Source organism: Eleutherodactylus coqui, chromosome 5 (genome assembly GCF_035609145.1).
Source record: "Eleutherodactylus coqui strain aEleCoq1 chromosome 5, aEleCoq1.hap1, whole genome shotgun sequence".
In the NCBI taxonomy this organism is placed as follows: domain Eukaryota; kingdom Metazoa; phylum Chordata; class Amphibia; order Anura; family Eleutherodactylidae; genus Eleutherodactylus; species Eleutherodactylus coqui.
Genome location: NC_089841.1, coordinates 145,106,296 through 145,121,586, shown reverse-complemented (window position 1 = coordinate 145,121,586; position 15,291 = coordinate 145,106,296). Strand labels below are relative to the sequence as shown.

The 15,291-nt window shown below is 42.2% G+C and overlaps 1 protein-coding gene across 15 annotated transcripts in view; it reads left to right on the top strand.

The window, feature by feature from the left end:
* Positions 1 to 15,291, top strand: part of NCOR2 (nuclear receptor corepressor 2) — a 364,680-nt gene that overhangs the window by 175,129 nt on the left and 174,260 nt on the right. For all 15 annotated transcript variants that reach the window (XM_066603378.1, XM_066603367.1, XM_066603368.1 and 12 more), the window contains 4 exons: positions 5,058 to 5,114; positions 5,289 to 5,341; positions 5,437 to 5,503; positions 14,368 to 14,540. In XM_066603378.1, the coding sequence (XP_066459475.1) occupies positions 5,058 to 5,114; positions 5,289 to 5,341; positions 5,437 to 5,503; positions 14,368 to 14,540 (350 nt within the window). The remainder of the gene's footprint in view (positions 1 to 5,057; positions 5,115 to 5,288; positions 5,342 to 5,436; positions 5,504 to 14,367; positions 14,541 to 15,291) is intronic.

The following is a 15,291-nucleotide window of genomic DNA, read 5'->3' as shown; positions in this document are numbered from 1 at the left end:
TCCTTATGTTCTTCGAGAATGTCTGCTGTAAATCAAATCCTTGTTCATGAAGCGGTTCCTTTCTCCAGCGCTTCCTCCTTCCGCTCACTTTCCTTTGCAGTTTCTTCTCTCTGTGGGTAATAAAAGCTGCAGTAATTGTCTTCCCGGCTCAGACACCGCTATTATAATCTACAAATAGCTCTCGCAGCCTCTCTGCAGATTCCACCTTCCTTGCTGTTATTATTACCAGCATCCGTCTGGATTAGACATGCATGGACTTCCTCCACAATATTTGCTTTGCAGTCTGACCGTCTCCGTGGGGCCTTCAGATGGGACCTTTAAATGTCACCATAGTCACCACAAAACTATACATTTTAAAGGCTTGTTTTATTATGTTTCTTTGAGGCTGGAGCGACATGAAAGTGTTAAAAGCGGCTTGGAATTGCTGTGTGCGCTGTCCCACGCTGAGCTATTGCATCGGCATCTTTTTATTAATCCGCAAACTAATAACTGGCATCCTGCGGGGCCCGCTGCGATGGAAATATATTTGTAGAGCGTGTCCGATCGTATGGTATAGCCAAAGCATTAGCGCTAGTAGCCCCGGTCATGTCCATCCATGAAGCTGCTTGCTGCAGCAGTAGCCCATCTGTAGTGGTTTATCTGACCCGGCTGTGGAATGCAGGCATATAATGACCCACTCATACTAATGCATGTGACAGGACAGAAATGAGTGCAGTCAAAGCTGGAATGTCATACCGTAGTCCTGGAATGTGCATGTAGCGCACTATTAGTAATTCATGCAAATGGAAGTCACTTGTAAAGTCCTTGTCATTATCCTGCAGCAGCAGACTGTCACTTTGACACCACTCACTGTCACTGAGCCTCCACGGCACGGGGGAGCTGGGGCGCCTCGTATGATACTGCATCCTCGATGGGGCCGTTATGGTGTGACATGCATATAGTCAGTAATTGGGAATATGATTCTTGGCATGATGACACCTTATGTCAGTAGTAGATGGAGCAGTGTAAACGTTATTCAGAGTTTCCCCTAACTTCTCATTTCTGATGAAAGAGCAGTAATTGTGGTTTTTTTTGTTTTTTTTCCTCTGAACTTTCAGTTTAGTGTCCTAATAACAAAACAAAAAAATAACCTTCTCGATGCTTTTTCCGGTGTGTAAACCGGTTAATTGATCTTGTTTATGATTTTTCTTCTAAATTATGATTACACTTCTCGATCTACAACACACATACATTATCCTACCAACAGTAATTGGACACACGGAAAAGAATCAAAAGTAGCATTTTTATTTATACATGTTAATACTTAGTGGGGCCTTCTTTGGTCCTTATGACATTGGATTCTCTTTGTGGCTTATTTTCTACTACTGTCTGATGCACTTCAGCTGGTAATTCTCTCCATTCATCCTGCAAATGTCTGGTGAGTTCTCTCAAATATGCATCAGCCGTCTACCATGCAAGGAGTGTCGTCATTGGAGTGTTGAGCAGTGGAAAATGTTCTATGGAGAGACAAATCGTACACCATAATCAATTCAGAGAGGCGTACCTGCGTGTGGAGGACACCTGGGGGATGCCTTTTGCCTCAGTGTGTTGTGCCAACAGTTAAGTACAGCGGAGGTCCTGTTATGGTCTGGGAATGCTTTATGTGGCATGGTCTGTCTGTTGGTTGTAGTGGCAATAACAAAGAACATGGAGATGTACCTTGGAATTCTAGACAATAATGTGCTGCCGACAATGTAACAATACTCTGGGAATGGTCAGCAATACTTCCAACAAGAGAATGCACCTCGTCACAAATCAAACACTGTTTTACATTTGCTTGAGGATATGGTTATTTCTTGATTGGACTGTCCTGCACAGAGTCCCAACCTGAACCTTACTGAACATTTTTGGAACAAACTGGAACATTGAGTCTGGAAATATATACAGCATCCATCTTCTTTTGAGAGAATGTGGCAGACATTTGCAGGATGAATGGAGGGAAAAACCAGCTGAAGTGTATCAGACGTTAGTAGCAAGTGTGACACAGAGTATCCAATGTCATTAGCACCAAAGCAGAGACCCTAAGTATTAATATTACTCAGGTGTCCAATTACGTTTAGCAGAATGGTGTATAGGGGTTATAGTGAGCCTGCCAGGGCTGACCATAGACATTGGATAACTGAATGCTCATTATCCCTAGTCCCGTTTTACATGTACTTTCAGTATGGCGTAATGAACATGTTGTATTAATTGGCTATCTGTGCCATTTATCTCCAGTGGAAACCAAGGACTAGACAAGTTAAAATCAGACTTGCAGGGTTCTTGTTTCAACCTGACATCAGATTTTGGTGAACTCTGCCAGTCCCCATAGACCTTAATTATAATGTTCTTTGTCTTTACAAATCACTGGTTAGACCACATATGGAATATTGTGGACAGTTTTGAGCACCGGTACTGAAGAAGGATATATCAGAGCTTGAGCGGGTACAAAGGCAGGCAACTAAAGTAATTTAACAGAATGGATGGACTACAATCAGAGAGGTTATCAAAATTGGGGTTATTTAGTTTAGAAAAAAGATTGCTGAGGGGCGACCTAATAACTATGTATAAATATATGAGGGGACAATACAGAGATCTGAGTATGTAGACAGATGATGTGAGAGAACTGTATTTTGCGTGCTGTTGCCACTTTTTGGTTTCTGCTTCTATATACCCAGGACTGTGCTTGTAACAAGGGGCGTCCTCTACTTCTAGAGGAAAGAAGGTTTCTACACCAACATAGAAGGAGGTTCTTTACTGTAAGAGCAGTGAGACTATGGAACTCTCTGCCTGAGAACGAGGTGATGGGAAACTCGCTAAAACAGTTCAAGAGGGGCCTGGATGCCTTTCTTGAGCGATACAAGATTATATAATCATTAATAACTTCAGAAGGGTCGGTGATCCAGGGATTATTCCAATTGCCAGATTGGAGTCTGGAAGAAATATTTTTCCCTTTAAATGGGGAAAATTGCCTTCTATCTGGGTCTTTTTTTGCCTTCCTCTGGATCAACATTGGGGGTTAATAGGCTGAACTGGATGCACATGTCTTTTTACAGCCTTACATACTATGATACTATGTTGGCAGGACTGACCAACAGAAATGTAATGTCATCAGTGGGCTTATCAAAGCATACATTGTTGCTGTTAATATTTTTTCTTAAGAATCTCTGATTGGACCAGTCTCCTTTTTGATTAAGTTCATCATATTTTTTAGTGCTTGTAGTATTCCAAAAAACCACTAGGTGTCTTCCTTACTCTACAGTGAAAATAACTTGTATGACCCTGCAGTATGTGTGTATGCTGATCAGCCTGAGTGAGGACTGAAGATGATTGGAACATATTAGTAGAGGACTTCATATAGTTTTATCATTGCAGCTAGTCATACGGTATATTGCTGCTGAGTATTTGCGTATTTTACCTAATTCTTCCACTAACTTCTTTTAGAAGGCTCACACTACAAAAGTGTAATGTAAATCAGGGTTTCCCAACTCCAGTCCTCCAAACAGGTCAGGATTTCCATCGTATTGTATAGCTGATGTAATTGTCTGTCAGGTGGCCACTATAGGATATCCTTAAAACATGACGTGTTGGGGGGCTTGGAAGACTGGAGTTGGGCAACACTGCTGTAAATCATGCACTTTTTTGGATAAAAATGCTTTCCGTTTCCAAGAATATTGAGCGTACCCACGGCAGTTGTGGATATGTATTTGATGCGGGCAGCTGGAAATAGTTATTTTTAATCTTTATGCCTGCTCTCTAAGAAATAATTATAAAAAGTGACGACGTATTCTCTTTGCAACCCTGTGAGCTGCCAGCTCTTTGTGGTTGAATGGCAGTGCTATGTCCCTCGCCTCTCTCCTTCACCATTGACATACTAGGGCAATGTTCACATGGGGTGGACTGGCTGTGGATTTCCTCCGTGGACAGTCTGCAGCATTTATAGTGGAAGCAATATGGATGAGATTTACAAAATCTCTTGCGTACGCTGTGGAAAAAATCTGTGCTAAATCAGTGTAGAAATTGATCTGCCGTGCGGAATTTAAATCGGCCTCATGTTATTTTCAGCTGCAGATTTGGTACAGAAAACCTGTGGATTTCTACCACAAACTTCTATGGAGAATCCTGAATCATCATCACCAAAATCAGCAACCGTAACTGTAATAATTTCCACAGCAGGTTTTCGATGTGGAAAATATGCAGGTTATCTGCAGCGAAATACGCAAGAAATTGCAACAGTAGCCATGGAGTTTTAAGGTGTTTTTTTACCCACGGCAACTCTGCGGATTTTTTGTGTGGGAAATCTGTAACAAATCTGCCCCATTTGAACATGCCCTAAGGCCTCTTGCACACGGCAGAGGCAGATTCCGCATGCAGATTTCTGCCACAACGGACCTTCGATTCATTGCGGAAAGTAATTTAAAATGCATGCGAACAATCATGGATTCAATGGTTTTTCCGTGAGGATGTACGCAGATGCATAGCGGAACGTCCACACGGGAAAAAAAATCTCAAGGCCAGTGGTGCCCTCCCCCACCTCCCTGCCTGGTCTCCAAGCAAAAGAAGTGTTTGCCCACAAATTACATTGAGGATCAAATGCTTCTATAGAGATCAATGGAGCCCGTCTGTGCAAAAACCACGCTAAAATGGAGCAAGCTGGGATTTATTTTCTGCTCGCAGAATCTGCAAATCAAATCCGCATGTGTAAGTGGAGTGACCGACACTCCATGCTTTCTATGGGAGACTATAACAGCGGATCTCCCGCACGGGTTCCGATTTGCAGGTTTTGCAATTCAGATCCGCCCATGTGCATGAGGCCTTCACCCATGGCGTTCTATGGAGACGTCTGACTGTGGAACATGCATGCAGCATGTTCACATAGCGGGGTATGAACATGTGAACAAAACCTAGGAATGTGGTGAATAGGTGGTCTCCTCTCCAGTTAGACTTGGATAGGTCTTGTAGCATGAAATATTACTTGCAGGCAAATTATATCAGATCACAGTATGATAATAATGTAATAAAACCTGTTTGTGTTGCAGAAAAAGGCAGAGGCAGCTCATCGGATTCTGGAAGGTCTGGGACCTCATGTGGAACTGGTACGTCACATTCATGATACATCGGAACTAAAATGTTCCTTGTGTCCCTTATCACGGGTGGGCAGCATCTCACTGTACACTCACCAGGGACTTGCAGCTCTCTTATATACCATGATACGTGGCAGTCTTGGTACTTTGTATATTGGATAATTGTTTTGTGTGTGTTCCTTGCAGCCACTGTACAATCAGCCATCGGACACCAAGCAATACCATGAAAATATTAAGATGTAAGTCCATCGTGCGGTCAGTACTTCGAACTGTGTTTTGTAACATGTAAAAGTATTTGGAAAATAAATGCTTCTGTATTCTTTTTCTGCTTTAGAAACCAGACTATGCGCAAGAAGCTTATTCTGTATTTCAAAAGGAGGAATCACGCCCGCAAGCAATGGGTAAGGAGTGGCTATTACACCATACGTTATGGTGCGCCATACTTAAACAAGACACAACATATTTAAATGTAAAAACTACAGTCACATTCCTGAAATCTGCGCCTAGTCAGGTTATGTGACTTACATTGGATACAAAAAAGAAAGTGGCTTTTTGGGACTTTGATATTGATGGTTATCCTTAGGCCATTAATTATCAGATTAGTAGGGGTCTGACTCCCAGCATTTCCAGTGATGTGTTGAGTGAAGGAGCCATGGCGCTCTGGCAGGAGCCTTGTCTCCTTCTTTACTAGGCACAGTGCCATACATTTGGTAGTGGCTATTTTTCAACTTGCTCACATTTACTTGAATGGAACTTAGCTGCAATACCAGGAACATCCACTATTAGATGCATGGCGCTGTACATGGTAAACCATGAAGGGATCTGACCTACCCTAAAGGCCCTTTTACACATAACGAATATTGCTCAAAATTCGCTGAAAAGCCATCTTTTGAGTCATAATCGCTGTGTGTAAATGTGTGCCCATCATGCACTTACTGTGACTTTTCGTCCATCGCTGACTTCAGGTCCACATGAAATCCTTGTCCCTCAGGACAATAAGATAAGATGGACCGTACACTGTGTTCTCCACGGGCAGCGCTGATAACAGCTGATAACATTCAGCTTTAACAGCTGTTTACAGCTGCTGTTCCGCTGGAGAACAATAGAGATGTATTTAGAGAACAGATCACACACTGTTCTCTAAATACATGCAATGACATATTAAAGGACTGATAAGCCCATTAGTACCTATGCAAAATGATTGCTGAAAACTGTCAGTTCCTGACAGATTTTAAGCAATCATCTGTGTAAATGCACCTTAAGGATAGGCCATCTATATCAAAGTCCTGTAAAATCACTTTAAGGAATAAATGCATTTCAGTTATACAGTGGTACGTCTGATCGTTGTTGGTTTCTTCGAAGTGTTGCCAAGTACAAGATTGCTTTAACAAAATTGTCCCATGAAGATAAACGCCTTTTTTCCAGTAGAAGTCAGCCTAGCGATTTGCTTATAACCGTGGATCTAGCTTCTGTAGTGTATGAAGGGCTGATCATGTGGCTGGGGCTACCACAGTGGGAAGGGCTCCTAAAGCTCTCAGTTTTGGCTCACAGAGCGAGATCCTGGGTATGGGATGTCCATAAGTTGTCCCTTAGTTGATGTCCATAAGCCAGGAGACCTCTCCTTTAAGTGTATAGGTGATACAAGAGTTTTATTATAATTACTATATAATTAAGGGCAGCACTCTACAACTGGCCAACTACTGGTGCCAACATCTCTTGTCATTTCTGCCACGCTGACATACAAATGTTGACTTGTACTGCACCTCTCGGCTGTCTCAATCAGCATATGTTAATTTTGGAGCATTTTCATTATTTGTCATGCTTTAGTAATTATAGAGTCCCCGTGCCAAAAATGAGGGTTGAACTTTATAATTACGCAGTCTGTGCTTCCATTACAGTATAAATCAATATTCCAGATCTCATGGAGTATCTTGTTCCTTCATCAGCGGAGCATTCCGGTCCGTCCGGCATATCCAGATAACCCTGAGGCCTTGATGCAGCCATAGAGTTCTATAGATGCCAATGTCGTCACGTGTGAAGCGCAGTAGTTCTTGGTGAATTGCCATAGGCTGTGTATTTGGTTTTGACGATAACATGGCAGCTGCCATAAATTGTAAGCGTTAGTCCATTTCTACCTTAAGAGGTTCCATGATAAATGCTGGCTATTAAAGGTAAAAGGAAATTGGTGGGAGGCAGGAGGTAAATGTAGTAGGTTTGAGGTTTCTATTAGTGCAGTACAGCGATGGTTAAATGTAAAGGCTTATTAGGATCGGGTTGAGGTGCCGACTGTGCAGAGTTTTGGTTCCAGAGGACAGCTTAATGTTTCAAGGCACAAAAGACCAGACGCTGATCCAGCAAAACACAAGGTAGAATTAATTAAAAGTACAGAAGTGTAACTCTCCTTCCCGACTGATCACCACGGCCTACTGAGAACAGAAAGGTTTCTTTTCTTGCCAGCCAGCTGTAGTCAGAAGGCTGTAATTGTGCCGTCCAATTAAAGGCAGCCTTTGTCATACCTGGAGGTGAGTTTATCACTTTTTACATTCCTTAGACTATAATGATGTACTTAGCATCTTTAGTTTCTACAACTCCTGTTGGCTATAGTTGCAGCAGGTGCTAATCTGACTCTTTATTATATGGTAATCATGCATAGATCCCCATTTCAGATTTCCTTAAAGGGAGCATGTCACATTTTATATGCCCCATATACTGAAGTCATGGACTGATAGTAGGTTGGATGCGGAGTCTGGGATTGTGATTATACCTGCCTGTCTCCCTATTCTGTTGCTAAAGTCTGCTCAATGCGCCGAGTGGCAACTTTGTTGGCAGGCAAGGAGGAAATGAGGAGGCAGAGGAGTAAAAAAATCCCACCTCTGGACCTCAGCCGCCAGTCTCCTAGGAGCCCATAACTTTAGCATATAGAGCATTTAGGACCTGACCGATTCCCTTTAAGGCCTCGTACACCATATTAAATCTGTACATGAAAAATTGAAATCCACGCAGTTACTGCAGATTTCTAACTCTGATTTCCATTTGATGATGCCACAGATAGGCATGCGGATTTGCCTAATGAACTGAAACCAGTCCAAGTTAGGGTTTCCAGAACAAGTCCATTATTTTTCCATGACACGTTTTCTCAAACACAATGGAATACTAAATTGATGAAAAATGATTCAATTTGGATTATCCACGTGTGAACATCATGATGCGGAATCTGCGTTAGGAAGTGATATGCCACTGCTTTTTTCCACAGCGTAGAAAACAAATGTACGTCATAGAGACCACAATGCAAATTCCTATCTAAGTAAATTGGGCACTGATTTGACATGGATTTGGTGCAGAATCGGTATATATTTGGCGTTAAATCCTCGGTGAAGTCCACCATGTGCACATGGCCTACAGGTCTACATATTTTCTGGAGCAGTACTGGCTGTGGAAAGTCTGCCACATTTTATAGTACAAGCAATATGGATACGATTTATAAAACCTCATCTACAAGTTGTGGATCTCCAGCTCCAGTCTCACCTTTTCAAATGAGAGGGTGAAATCCACAGCAGCTCTACACGTAGTACATATTCAATGTATGGCCAAACCCCGCAGTGTGTGGCCTTGGCTTTAAAAGGGGTCACCAAAAATTGACTTATCACGTAGCATCAGAATAGGTGACAAAAGTCTGATCAACGGGGGTCTCGCTGCTGAGAACCCCACTGGTCCTGAGAACAGGGGGTCCCATGTTGTCCTCACTGAGGAATCATTATCTTCCTCCCGTCCCCCATAGTGAGGACAAGATTAAACAGAGCGGCGGTCACACATGTGCAGTACCAGTCCATTCATCTTCAGTGGGACTGCTGGAGATAGTTAAGCACTTTTTCTTGGCTATTTCTGTCAGTCCTATTAAATTGAGTAGAGTGGCATTGTGCATGTGCGACCGCCGCGCCGTTCAGTCTCTTCGCCACTGCGGGTTGGATCAGCGAGCTCGCAGTGACTAGTAGAGTGGGACATGGGACCCCCATTTTCAGGATTGGAGGGGATCTCAGACTTTATCACCTTTTCTATTTATCACCTTCTCCCCCACAGCTGACAGGAAAATAGTAAATGGCTCTCTGCCCAGTGGTGTCCCGTATGCAGGTCCCACAGGCTATGAAGTAGTCCTGTGTACAGGACGTCGCTGATGGCATTGGCTGTAATGGTCACGTTTGTATACAAATCTGTCACTGACGAAGCCAATGTGAAAAAGAAATTCATGGAAAACCGTGCGGCAGCGATTAGTAGGCGAATATATTGTGTTTTATTTTATATCATCCCTCCCAGTTGCATTTTTTTTATTTGAAAAGCCCCATTAATCTTAGAGTTTTATATAACCGAAGGCATGTAAGAACGATGCCAGTAATGTTGTGCACAGCAACCACCCAAATTCAGCTTTACAAACGGTACTGCAAAAACCTAATTCTGTTTTCTGTCTGCGTCCAAATAGTTACAATACAGAGTGTCCTGTTCTCGGCCTTTACCCCCTACAGGGGATACTTCTGCCATTGAGCACATCAGTGTTATAAAATGTGTGGGGCTTTAAAGTCAGTTTTACGCTGGAAAGGCACCATTATGTGAATAGGAAAAAACACTTATGCAAAAATCTTCCTGTTACGGAGGAGAAGCCATAAACTATATTTCTGCTGAGCTTTTATTTGGAAGCCCTTCATATTTTAGGAGAAGCAGAATAGAACAAACTCATAAAATACTCAGTTAGGTGGATGACGGAGGATAATTATCTCTGGAAACTACCAAATCCTTCTCATTAAGCAAATGATATGGCTGCTGTCAGCGATGGGAGGGGACGGGAAGGCCTGGCCTCGTTCTCTGTACACAGCTTGAGCTTTATTGCTTCAGCACTCATATTGTAGCATATTTACTATCATTCTGGCTGCACTGACAGAACATTTGTAAATCAATCTGCAAAGGAGTTTACAAGAAAAATAGACCTACAATAACAAGTGAATTCCCAGCAGTTGTAAGAGAAGGTGGTAGAGGGCTGGTGCAGGGAATGAACTCACCCATGGTTGTCTGCTGCCCAGGAAAAACACATGGAAAAGGTGGAGCACAGAATCTTATTATGGCTGCTCATATCAGATTTTTCTTTTTTGCTTAAGGCCCTTTTACACACAACGATTATCGCTCAAAATTTGTCCAAACGATGTCTTTTGAGCGATAATCTTTCTTTGTAAATGCTACCATCATTAGCTTTTCGGCCAAATGATGATTTTTAGTTCAGCATAAAAACCATCATTTGTCCGGCAAGATGATAGCAGGAACTGCATGCTGTGATTCTCCACAGGAGCGCTAATAACATTGTTTTCAACTGCTGTCCTATAGGAGAACAATGCAGCTGTATGCAAATAACAGACCACCCGCTGTTATCTGCATACAGCGAAGGGAATCTCTTTTACATGCAAATGAAGCTAGTAAGCTACTAATAGAGAATTAGTGCTCATTAGTAGCTATGCAAAATGATCGCTCAAACTGTCTTTTGAGCGAATTTAGAACGATCATCTTTGCGTGTAAATGGAGCTCTAGTGCGTACGTCGAGAAACATCCCAACTTGCACTCTAAAATGTTGACAGATTTCCATAAAAGTGTGTGTGTGTGTGTGTGTATGTATGTATGTATGTATGTATGTATGTATATGTATGTATATATATATGTATGTGTGTGTGTATATATGTATATATGTATATATAGATATATAGATATATATATAGATATATATAGTGTGTGTGTGTGTGTGTGTATATATATAATATATATGCATGTATAAACTTTTGAGGTAGCCTATGGTTGGCAGATGTAACTGTACGTTTTTACAAGTAGTGTGGAATTTGCCTTTTCGGACAAGTCACGTCAGGCAGGCCTCACCAACTATTTTAAGCTACTTTGGCTGTTTCTCCCTTTGCTGATGAGGAGGATCTCATTTTAGATGATGTGGTGTAACATGAGCTGTAGGAGTTTGAGTTCTTCTTTTTGTAGATGCCTATTTCTTATCAGCACTGTTTCAGTAGAGCTATGAAGAGTCTGGCAGTCTTTTACAGCACTTTGTAAATCATGCAGGGAGGACTCACTCCATGTGCCAACTGCTATGGTATTTACATTTGTGTCTGGGAGGCAGGAGTTTCATCCAGCGATTTCTGTAGTTGGTTACCAAGTTTCTAAACAATGCTTTGACTTGCTAGACATAAAAATTTCAAATGCGGCGCTTTGCAGCAACTCTACTTCCCTTATGGCCGCAGCTCCCTGTGGCCGACCGTGTTTTAGCACAACCCATCATTGTGATAAGTGATGAGGTTCGCTAAGTAGACAAATATAGAACAGACTCCGCTGGAAAATTGCAGTGCTGGAAAGTGCCGTCCAGCGCCACAATCGAGCGCATGTCTGTCAGGCCCTATTGATTTCAATAGGAGCGTTATATAGCAATTGGCACGGCTTTCAAAACACTGTGTTAATCGCGGTAAAACGCATGTGTGAGGTAGGCCTAAATGTGACTGTTCCCTTTCCAAAGTGGCTGCGAACATCAAGGTAGTTATACACATTTTTTGGGGAAAAAGCTGCTTTTTTTGTGGATGTTATTGGTGGGTTTTTTTTGTTAGCTAAAGCCCCCAGTGGATCCAGCAGTAAGGAGAAGTATAAGGCTGGGTTCACACGGGGCCGAATTTCCTTGTGGACTTTCCCCACGGAAATTCCAGTGGCAATCCAAAACCTGAGCCTAAGCAGCAAAGTAGGCAAGATTTGCAAAAATCTCGTCCACACGCTGCGAACAAGCCGCGCTAAAACTGACATGCCGTGCAGAATGCAAATCCATGGGATGTCCATTTCAGCGCAGTTTTTGCTGCACGCTCTCTCCCCTTTATGGGGAGAGATGGCCACACAAGCGGAGAGGCTGCTTCAAAACCTGCGCCGGACAGCATGGATTTTGAAGCTGCCTTTCTGCCGTGGAATCTCGCAGAATTTCAGTGCGGTGCCGCTGCGGACATTCCTAAGCCTAAGTGCTTCCTTTATGCTTCTCATTCCTTTTGAATCCAATTCTGGCTTTGGTTGATGAAAAAAAAAATGGCATAAAATCCTATTCGAATGTAAAATAAGAGCAGTATCAGTCTTACCGCTCATACTTGACCTCCTTTCTGAATCTACTCCCATGTTTGACTCCAGCTTTATGGAATTCCTCCAGGAGCGACTGCTGGGATGAGTTGGGGGTCATTGCAGTATACCAGTAAGCATATAGCTGCAGTGGCTGATGAGATCCCTGTATCCGATGCCCTGGTACATCTATCAGCCTCTAGAGATCCTGTAACTATAGAGATGGGATCAGTACATTTAACAGACCACTATAAATGAATTACCGTATGTTCATCAGTACATGGAAGAATATCAAGAGCGTCTGTGTTACAAGAAGAGCTCCTCTGATATTGAAGGGACATGATGGCTGTTTTCAGGCTGTGTGGGGTTAGAATCCGAATTCTGTTTAACTCCAGAATTCTCCCAAGATTGTTTACTGTGGCATTTTTTTGTCAATCATTTGGGACTTTGGTCTTCTAGACGGCAGGTGTAGCAGCAGAGTCTATAGCTCTATTCTTGACGTAAAATCACACAACCCTGGCGGAAACTTGATTCACATCTATTATAAGTCAGTGGGGTTCTGCCAGGATTCATCAGTATTAATAAAGAGTGATCCAGAGTTGCAGAAGGACTGGAATTAAAAAAACAAAAACAAACAAAAACTATAGGAAAAGTTGTACCTAGAGGGGTTGTGCAGTGGGACAACGCCCATACAGACTGTAAACTAGCAGCAGCCACCCCCCACAGACCAGCACAGGCCTCCGCCACTAGTGAAGAGATGTAGGAAGACAAAGGGGGTACCAAGGCGTGCTGAAACCGGAGCAGTAACCCATGTCTCAGGTGTAGGGGCTTTATTCTTTCAAAGGGAATGCATATCGGGGCCAGAATGGCCCTTGTTCAGGCCTTTATATCTGTAAATTAGTATCCATTTCAAATCTGGTCTGGCAAAGATGTCATAACTATTGATGAGCGATTAGGGGAATAATCTGTGTCAGAATTGGGCCGACTCCGCAAAAATCATCGTGAATCTGAACGGACAGTTTCAAAATCTGTTTCACCATTTTGCCCTCCAGAAGGTCCCCCGATGCAGCCAAAGCCCCCCAAATTTCATGGGAATACAGCCACACATCTGGGGAACACAGTGCTCCTTCCTAAAATTGGTAAAAATAGTGTACAGTGGTGTGTGGTGAAGATCTCCTTGCACACAAGTGTCACTGAAAACAAAAGAAGGCCCACATAGGGTCTCCTAGATCAAAAATTGCGCCAAGGAACACAGAAGGTGTGAAGTTGGTTTTAAATTTCTAAAATTCTGCCAGGTGAACACAACTCTAGCACGGGCCAGCACCAAGATACCGCTGTAAAGCTACCAGAAATTATGCTACGCAATTCCGCAGGTGTGCTGCTTATGTTAAAAGCAATGTCATCAATTTTACAAAAAGAAATTCTGCAAGTTGAACACAACACTCAAGCACGGGCCTCCTCCAAGGAAAAGCAGAGTTACTAAAAAATTATGCCAAGGAAAAAAGCAGATGTTGTGCTTTTTTAAAAGCAATGCTGTAAAGTTTGCTTTCACACCAGAAGTAATATATCCTCCGTAGAATATCTGGACCTAACAGCCCACGTGTTATATAGGCATATTAACGTGATACAGCCTCTCTGTAAAATGGCCACTGGTTACACTGTGCCTGTGTTATGTATAACTAGGTCATGTAATGCAGGCGTCTAATGAAACTGCTGCACATATACAAGATGGAGGACACATTTGGTGACATCATCAAGGCGCCCTGGCTGCATGCTGACCTCTGCAGCAGGCATTATGGGAAATTCGATTTTCCTGTGACTTTTGCCAAAAAATGGTTCAGACCTACCAGATTCAATTTTGCTAAAATGGGGGCGATTTTATCGACCAGCTGATCAAAACGATCAACACTAGTCATGACTTTGTTATTAATGGTAGCTTTGATACTAGTGGGGACACAGGCTAATGCCTTCTGATGTACGTATATACTACTTTTGTGAATGCATAGTAGTTTTGTGTTATTTGGTCACATGAGTGCGCAATGGGAAACTTAGACAGATTGTAATTTAATGGTTGTGATCCGTGAGTTTGATTGGGGTTAGATTTGAAGATCAGCATGTTCAAATACACTTCTTTCTGGTGCAGGAACAGAAACTCTGCCAACGTTATGACCAGTTGATGGAAGCCTGGGAGAAAAAGGTGGAGCGGATTGAAAATAATCCACGGAGAAGAGCAAAGGAGAGCAAAGTAAGGGAGTATTACGAGAAGCAGTTCCCTGAGATCCGCAAGCAGAGGGAGCTTCAGGAACGCATGCAGAGGTTGGTCTAACACACACACTGGATTTTAGGTTGTGATGTAATAATGTATGTTGAACAGTAAAATTACTTAACTTCTCCGTTAACCCCTTTCCACTGCAGCCCTTTTTTTTCCTTCTTTTTTTTGGTCACCTTTTTCAAAAAGAAATCCCCCCCCCCCCCCCCTTTTCTGGCGCCATATAATATCTACATGAGGGCTTGTTTTTGCAGGATGAGTTGTATTTTTCAATGATACCATTTAGCACACCACATAATGCATTGGAATACTTCTGGAAATTTTTAATTGGGGGGAAAAGTAACTTTTGCAATTTTTGGGGATGTTTGCCTTCACGGTGTGGTAAAAAGGAGTTCGTTCTTATGATCTCTACAATTTACAGCGATACCAAATTTACATAGTCTTTTAAGGTAGTACTAGTAAAAAATGGCCAAAAAATGCTTTTAGTCACCATTTTTTGACTCCTCTAACATCTACAGTTTTTCATCAATGCAGCTATGTGAATGCTAGTTTTTTTTGCGGGGGCAACCCAATTTTCTACTTTTTGATCAGTTTTTTTTTATACAAGGTTACAAATAGGTTGCAATTCTGTCATTGTGTTTTTGTTTTTTCTTCTGCTTGCTTTCACAATACAGGATTAAGAATGTAATATTTCAATAAATTAAGACTTGTACAGACGCAGTGCTGCAAATTTTTAATATTTGTTTTGATGCGATGATTGGGAGCAGCCTTTTTTTTTTTTTTGCTTTTAATATAGTT